This window comes from Corythoichthys intestinalis, chromosome 1 (assembly GCF_030265065.1).
Source record: "Corythoichthys intestinalis isolate RoL2023-P3 chromosome 1, ASM3026506v1, whole genome shotgun sequence".
In the NCBI taxonomy this organism is placed as follows: Eukaryota; Metazoa; Chordata; class Actinopteri; order Syngnathiformes; family Syngnathidae; genus Corythoichthys; species Corythoichthys intestinalis.
Window position 1 is genome coordinate 43429549 of NC_080395.1, and position 9125 is coordinate 43438673.

At 35.8% G+C, this 9125-nt stretch overlaps 1 protein-coding gene across 5 annotated transcripts in view; it reads left to right on the forward strand.

Annotated features, from left to right (window-relative positions):
• The window catches only part of tcf12 (transcription factor 12), a 169037-nt gene that overhangs the window by 149957 nt on the left and 9955 nt on the right, over positions 1–9125 (forward strand). For all 5 annotated transcript variants that reach the window (XM_057860070.1, XM_057860150.1, XM_057860395.1 and 2 more), the window contains 4 exons: positions 3928–4036; positions 4122–4266; positions 5898–6127; positions 7232–7384. In XM_057860070.1, coding sequence (XP_057716053.1) covers positions 3928–4036; positions 4122–4266; positions 5898–6127; positions 7232–7374 — 627 coding nt within the window. In that variant the 3' untranslated portion in view covers positions 7375–7384. The remainder of the gene's footprint in view (positions 1–3927; positions 4037–4121; positions 4267–5897; positions 6128–7231; positions 7385–9125) is intronic.

The window sequence follows — 9125 nt, forward strand, 5'->3', positions numbered from 1 at the left end:
ATTCAATTCCAATCATTCCCGATCATTTTTCCCGATCATATACATTTTTGGCAATGCATTAAGAAAAAAATGAATAAAACTCGGACGAATATATACATTCAACATATAGTACATAAGTACTGTATTTGTTTATTATGACAATAAATCCTCAAGATGGCATCTACATTATTAACATTCTTTCTGTGAGAGGGATCCACGGATAGAAAGACTTGTTATGCTCAACATTGTCGTTGAACCGTTACTCGACTCTCAAAATAGTTAATTGATTAATTTGATAGTCAATTACATGTCGATTCATCGCGGAGCTCTACATGTTAAATTATTCGAAAATTCTATCCTTCCAACTAGCTTTCATGTCATGTCATAGATTTAAAGCTGTTTGCGCAGCCATACAGATGAAATGTTTAGGTTCCTAATTGAATTTGTCGTGTTTGTTTTTGGGCACCATGCAGTGGCGGTGATGTTGAGGAACTGTGACTGCCAGATAGAACGTACTGTGGTTGTACTAACACAGTACTTCCTGTGTGGGACGAGTTCCCCTCAACCAGGCTTTTAGTTTGGATGACAGCACCGCCCCAGCCACCCTTTTTGTACCCCTTTTCATCGTTTCTCTTTAACAAGCAAGGAATTCTGAATGCTTGGAAACGTGTGTCTGCACCCCGTGCCTCCTCAGCTGTATGATAATCAGGCCATGAAAATGGCTGCCTTCTTTTCTCGCCAGAACCCCAGTATTCCCCTCCTCCTCCTCTTGTGCACAAAGACTTGTTTGGGCACCTGTTGAGAGCACAGCAACGATTAGTGTCGCGCCGAAGAAGGGGAGGGGTTCGGGGTAAAGGGGTTAACAGAGGCCAGCAGTGACAGGGGATTACATAAATAAACATTTGGGAGGGAGGGAGCAGAGACATACCCTCTGACGTCAGTGACACTTCCATTGCCTTTCCTTGAATGTGAGAAGCGAAACAATGAACTGATTGGCTGCCATCGACGGCATTAGACGTCCAATCCATTTTGACAGGGAGAGGCTGGCAGCGATCATGATTGATGTCAAAATAGATGTCTAACACTGTCTATGGCATCTGAAGCCATTTTTTTCCAAACATTTTTCTAATTAAATGAAAAAAAAATTCAAGGTGAAAAAACTTGATTCTCATTTATTATTTAATTTTTTAAATATTTAATTACAAAAAATAAAGTAAATATGATCATTTTCTCAATCAATTTCTCAAATAAAAAAAACATGAACGTACACTGCCACTCCTAGTTTAAATGAACTGAATATTTATCAGGGTAAATGGCAGTCAATGAGTTAAATACTATGAAATCTGAAATATATAAAGTTTTATTTGGGGCCATAATCAGAGTATATTTGTTTTTATTCATTAAAATGTTATTAATTTATTTCATTAACTTATTCTTAATTAAAATGTTAATATTATGGCCTACATGACCCAAAATGCAGCAAGTTAGCTTTTTTAAAGTGACCTTTTCCGGCAAAGATGAAAATTGCCAAAGTAATCCCATTATTCAAAGATGATGACAAGCATTGTTTTTCCAATTACAGACCAATTTCTCTGCTGCCCCAGTTTTCAAAAATTTTGGAGAAACTCTTCAATTCCAGACTTGAAAAGTTTCTTGACAAACATCAGATAATACATGAAGGACAATATGGTTTCAGAGCCAATAGAACGACATCAATGGCAATAATTGATGCATTTGAAGAAATCACGACTGCTATAGACAAGAAAAAACATGCCATCGGTGTTTTTATTGACCTTAAAAAGGCGTTTGATACAATAAATCATTCAATTCTACTAAATAAGTTGGAAAAATATGGAATTAGAGGTGTGGCTGGGGACTGGGTGAAAAGCTATTTATCAGAAAGGGTACAATATGTTAAGATGGACGAGAACATATCTGGCACACTTCACATTATCTGTGGTGTCCCTCAAGGGTCTGTGTTGGGACCAAAACTTTTCATTGTGTATATGAACGATATCTTCCACGTATCCAATGCATTAAAACTTATCTTATTTGCTGACGACACCAACATATTCTATAGTAGTGATAATTACAGCGAGCTAGTAACTACTGTTAATAAGGAACTAAAAGCCATAAAGAAGTGGATGGATATAAATAAATTATCCCTAAATATTAAGAAAACAAAGGCAATGTTATTTGGTAATCAAATAGCTAATTCTGAGTTGAAAATAATAATTGAAGGTCTACCAATTGAAAATGTAAATGAAGCTAAATTTCTCGGTGTTATAATTGATAACAAGCTGTCATGGAGACCCCATATCAGATACACGAAAAACAAAATCTCCAAATGCCTGTCAATCATAAATAAAGCAAAACAATACCTTGATTTAAATGCACTTCGGATTTTATACTGCACTTTGGTACTCCCATACTTTTCATATTGTGTCGAAGTATGGGGGAACACTTACCAAAGTGCATTATATCCATTAATTACATTACAGAAGCGAGCAATTCGGATTATACATAAAGTGGGTTTTTTAGATCACACTCATGATTTATTTACTCAATCAAAACTGTTGAAATTTAATGATCTTGTGAAATACAACACGTCAATATTTTTATTTAAAGCATTTCATAAGTTATTGCCCCTCAATCTACAATGTCTTTTTACAGTGCAACAGCAATCTCATAATTTGAGAAGATTTGCCAACTTTTCACAACCAAAATTTCGTACTACTCTTAAAGGATTCTGCGTGTCTGTATGTGGGGTAAAACTCTGGAACAGTTTGGGATTACATTATAAGCAGTGTCAAAGTATTCAGAAATTCAAATTGCTGTATAAACATCAGGTCTGGTCACGATATACAGAAAGAGGTCTTTAATAGTCTTGGGTGTATGCAGAAATATTACATGTTTTACGGATAATATTTTGTACATATGTAATAGTTACTCATGTATTATTAGTGATGTGTATGTATATGTGTGTATGTGTATATATGTGTACATATATATATATATATATATATATATATATATATATTGGTGTTATTATGATTACTGCAACTATTATTATTATTATTATTATCAATGTAATCATTATGATTAGTACAGCTGTTGTAGGGAAGTGACTGCATTCCTATGGAATTGTTGGAGTGAAATGGGGGTGGGACTCAAAAAGCTCGGCTTCTTCCCACTCCTTTTCGAGCTACACGTGTATGTATTGTTATAATTTTTGTTACATTCATCATGACTGTTTAATTTTTTATTGTATTTTATTTTTTCCATACTTGTTGTTTTTTGTTTTTTGTTGTTATTGCTCGAAATAAAATCAATCAATCAATCAATCAATCAAACCAAAAATAGTTACTTTCCCTATAAAGGGTTGAAGACGGTCATGAGTATACTGTCTGTCATTTTGTTTGGGTTGATAAATAACTCATTTTATCCCTAACTACAAAATAGAAGTGTTGTTTCCCACTGATGAATGCCTGTTTAAAATGACATCTTAAAAGTGCTCCATCATCTTAATTAATCCATAAATTAAGTAGTTTATATTGTAAAATAATTGCATCCTGTCAAGGGCGCACTGAATTTATAGCTATTATTCTGTCAACACAGATTTGTGTGCAGAAAGCTTGAGTAGTTTTTTTGTTTCTTTTTTACAATCAAGTATTTTAACAGTTAACCAATAGATCGTTGGTGTCAAAATCTTTAATTGATTTGATACTGGATTAGTTGTTGATCTGTTGATTAATCCTTAGTTGGCAGACATAATCGAAGGAAACCAGAACGACGACGTGGCTTGTGACAAAGATGAGTTTGAGTCTACTATCAAATGACTTGATTGAAATTCTTTCACAGCTTACAGCCAATTCTTTCTTTTACTTTTTTCATGTTGAGGTTTCTCCTTTTACTGTCTTGACAATGCGCCTTCTGTTTTTGCTTCAGGGTTCTGCACATGCTGATGACACTGCTAGTCTGAACAGCCACGGCGGTCTGCCGAGTACTGGCTCGACGTCCAGCACAGAACTCAACCATCAAGTAGAAGCATTCCGAGGTCTGATCCTCCTAGCACATTTTTTACTCACTTTATAGCTGAAAGGCAATTTACGATACCTACTTTAAAAAAATTTTTAATGCAGGCTTAGCTGGTCAGGTGGCTACCGCCTTGGCGCTAAAGGTGGAGAAGCCGGACAAAGACGACATGAATGACTCGCTCTCAGGCGATGACAAGTCGGACGATGAGAGTGACAGCCTGAAAACGCCTCGTGCTGGCCCACGCACAAAGTAAAAACCCACTATACACGACACAATATTCTAGTCCTGCAATGATTAGTCGATTAACTCGAGTAATTCGATTAGGAAAAAAAGCTTTGTATCAATATTTTGCTGCCTCAAGTATTCGTTTAATTAGAGTGGCGTTTTAATGGTGTTTGTTTTGAAAGTGTTTGCATTTAGTTTAATTGATTTGAGTGGATACACTGCCCTCTTGTGGCAACAGTAAATATGACATAAGTCCATTAACATGGCTAAATCCAGCTTCTCCCTGTTAAGACCAACAAAAGGTACGTTTTTGTTTGTGCTAATATTTTTTTATGCATTCGTAATTCAGTTTATAAGTATATTTAGCCGTTTTTCTGTCGGAATATGAGCTTGAACGATTTGTTAAGCGCATTGCAAAAAAAAAAGTTTGCATTTTATAGCATTTAAGCTAGCGGACTTTTGCTACGCAAGTTAGCCAATTCTTCTTTTGGTGTACTTAGATCCTGATTTATTACTTTTTTAATACCGTTTGAGGCTAAGTTCAGCTTTATAAATTTATTTTTAAATGGAAGTGCAATCATGCATAGTTTGAAGAAACATTTGGGAATTTTAATTTTGTATTCAAATTTAATGCTCTTTTGCAACTGCAATCCTAGCAAGCCTTTGTTTTGTATCTCCTAAAATTTATTCTGCAATGCATTAAATGTTCTTAATCTGATTATTTTATTATTCGAACTAACTATCTGATGGATTAATCAACTACTAAAATAATCGATAGCTGCAGCCCTACAATATTCCATATTGAATAATATACAGCAGGGGTGTCAAACTCCTAAGTCAGAGGCCACGTCGTAGTTTTGGTTACATTCTGGCAACGTTGAGGCCACAATTCACAGACTTATCAACAGCTATTTGAATGATTGATGAATCATTTAGAGAATTAGTCTACCTAAAAACTGTCCAAATCCTCTTTTTAGAGGCTCTTGATTGCGATTATTATTTTCTTCCTTTTTGTCATGATTTCTTTAGATATTTTTAGAATTAAAAAACACCTAAAAGAAAGGAAAACTGAATAAAGTATTCTTTAAAAAACGTTTTTAAAGTAAAATAAGAAATGACTAAAATGCTTTTTTTTTTTTTTTTTTTAAAGTTTTGTCTTTGTTTTTCATTGTTTTTGTATTTAGATTCTTTAATCTAAAAAAAAAAGAACATTAAATATTCTTTTTACTTTAGTAGTATTATAAGTTATTTTTCCTGCTGTCCTCTGTCTTCTATTGAGGACTACAGAAATTGTATTAAGATTTATTCATTCATTTTAGCGGAAAACAAGGTGTCGATGAATATGATTTACTTTTGCAAGCCACACAAAATAATGTGGTGTTCTGTATCTGGCCTCTTGACCACAAGTTGGACATCTGTGATTTATAGTATTTGTCCTCTTTTTGTAAAGATAAAAGAACACAAGTTGTGTCCAATGGATCATCAGAATTTCATATTTCAAATATTGAGTTAATACACCGTATGTAAACATTAGACTTGGATAAATAATTTTAAAACTTTCCAAAACTAATGTGACCTACTAACTCGCTTGTGATAATGTGGTTTCACTTATGACAGGAAATTTCATCCCTTCTCTTCATTTTTTACACCTGCAGTCTTACTGAGGATGAAGACCTGAATCCTGAGCAGAAGGCGGAACGGGAGCGAGAGCGCAGGATGGCCAACAACGCTCGTGAACGCTTGCGGGTGCGCGACATCAACGAGGCCTTCAAGGAGCTGGGTCGCATGTGTCAGCTGCACCTCAAGAGTGAGAAGCCACAGACCAAACTGCTTATCCTTCATCAAGCTGTGGCGGTCATTCTCAGCTTGGAACAACAAGTCAGAGGTCGGTGTCCCTGGCCAAAGTTTTTTTAATGTTATTTTTAAGTTCATATTTATGTTTTTGCTTGGTAAACAGCACTGGCACTACAAAAGTTCAGCAATATCTTAACTTATTCAGTGCCATTAACAGCATTGGAAAAAATGTGATAGTGCAAAGCCAGCAGGGCCTCTAAGATTGAGCCCTGTGGAACGCCTCTGACCTTAAACTTATTCGCGGTGATTAACGTTGATAGATATACAGTACACAACATGCTGAATAAGTGTACAGTATGATAATGTTACACGATGCATGAACAACAAAATGCGAACGTGGCCGGTATGTTAACGTAACATAGCTATTAAGAGTTCTTCAGATAACTATAGCACAAAGAACATGCTAACAAGTTTTCCAAACCACCAGTGTCACTCGAAAACACCAAAATAACATGTGAAATGATATTATAATGTTTCAATAATTTTACAAATAAGTTGCTCCAGAGTATAAGTTGTACCCCCAGCCAAACTATGAAAAAAACTGCGACTTAAAGTCCAAACAATATGGTACGTGTTTTCAGTACTGGAATTTCTGTGCAATATGGCAGATAGAAAACATTTTTTCAAAGTTTATTTGATTAAGCTGATTATTATTACCACAATTTATTTTGTATACTATGCACTCAATTATTACACACACACAAACCCAAAATGGCACTTCAAAGGCTTCTTTTACCTGGCATTCATTTATGTGCCCCCGATTTGCTGGTATCCATGCTCAAATAATATTATACATTGAGATATCTTGTGACACTTTTAAGTTGTTTTTAGGGATTTTATCACTAGGTGTTTAACAATCAATCAATCTGGATCAATATATTGATTTATTAAGCACGATAAACCCAAAATTTAACAAAAACCATAATATTGATATCGCCATCTTTTATTCATGCCGTTTTGTTAAAATGAACAACGATATACCGTACATCCAATTCATTTAAACTCAAAATGGATTGAATGTCTAGCGCCATCAATGGCAGTCAATGAGTTCAATAAAGCGTTAAGTTATTTTGGAATTTTTTCCAAACAAAGAAAAAGACAACCTTCCTATTCTTTCGTCTGTCTCACCCCACAGAACGGAATCTGAACCCCAAAGCGGCCTGCCTTAAGAGACGAGAGGAGGAAAAAGTATCCGGTGGTTCCGCTGACAGCCAACAAGGTCACACAGGAGTTCACCCTGGCTTGACTGACACATCCAACCCCATGGGCCACCTCTGAGCGCGAACAGGTACACTCAGCTCCTGAGCCAAGCCACATTCTGTGGCGAAATGTAAATGTCCTTCTCTCATCCAACTATCTTTGTCACCAACAGTCCAAAAGCCAAACTTAGTGTGTTTTAGGTGATATAAAACAGCAGCAAAACATAGCAACGGTCCTTTCACATTGGGCGAGCTACAGTAAGACTAGGTAACGTTGGGCCTTTCTGTCTGATAAATCACTAAATAAATCAACCATTTTATTGGCGTGCTTGCCAATTCATCTCTTTTTGATTGAGCCTCTGCTTGAACATATCTAAAGGTGGCAGACAATAATCCATCTCACATTTTTCTGATCTGAAAGGAAAGGTTACAATGGACAGAGAAAGTGACATCGGTCCGTGTACCTTTTGGACGACCCTTTAACCGTTTTTTCATTATGAGTTAATTTTAAAAAATTTGCAGGAAATAAAATGCAATCATTTGTTTTCTCCAGATTTGCTTTGCCGTGACCTAGAAGACCTTTTGTTTATTCTGCAGCTGAAGCAGGATCTTGCTATTCTCTGGAACTTATATTTGCTCGTGCTACATTTTCTAAATCTAGTGTTCTGCAGAATTTTCAAAGTATGTGAACACAAAGTTTTGAAAATTTAGCACTGGCTAATGTTAGCACAATGAATCGGCAAGATCCTGCTGTAAGCAGAAGGTCTTCCATGTGACAGCAAAGCAGACTTTAATTAACGGTAGGGGTGTGCCATCTTAGAAACCCCACGATTCGATTCAATTACGATTCAGGGTGCTACGATTCAATTATTAAACGATGATCACAGTATTGACAATGATCACAGTTATCATGATTATTCAGTTATCGATTCATCGCACATTACTAATTAATAAAGTAGCCAAACAAATGCATGTCCATTATTTATTTAAAATATCCTAATGATTCAACAGGAACAATGGAAACATGTCTATACAACAAAAAGCTACCCTTAAGCTGCTTTTTTATTTATTTATTTATTTATTTTTTACAAGAAAGTGCAAAAACATTAACCATTTTAAAGGCAGTACTTATTTCTCTCAACAATACAACAACATTTAAACAGGTGGAATGAATTCCACATTTTCTGGAAACAAAGTCAGATAAGACTTCTTTTAACCAATTGTTTTTCACAGATTTCTGTACTATTTCGCTGTACTTACTCATGGTTTTACACGTTCTGCATATAAAATACACGTTAGCGAATTAGCTAATTAGCTTAGTGCTCAGCGCTAACTGTTAACATCTCAAAAACAACAACAATAAAGGCTAAACAGTACAAGAGGGTTCGTGCAACACTCTCAGGACATTTCTCAATTGACATGACTTGAAACTACTGCTGGACATCTGAAAGACAAGGGGCAACGAACCACCTCTCTTCACCTCTCGCTTTAAAAAATAACTTGCGCATAGAAGTGCGAGCACCAGGTCCCTGCCTGTCTCATACACAAATTTATTTTCCAGTCTTTTGAAAAGGAGTAAATCTCTTGCTCAGTAACTGGCAGCATCCATCATAAGATTGTGCATGCGTCCGTTAAAGGTGTCCGGGTGTCAGACGTGTCTTGAATTTCGTTCCGCTACGAGAGGCTGTCATAAAGTTATCAGGGAAAATCATCGTTTTTGAACCCTAAATGAATCGTAATCTAACCATCACGTGTCGAATCGCGATGCATCTTATAATTGATTTTTTGGAACTCCCTTAATTAACGGTCTCCGACTTGATTTCCCGACTC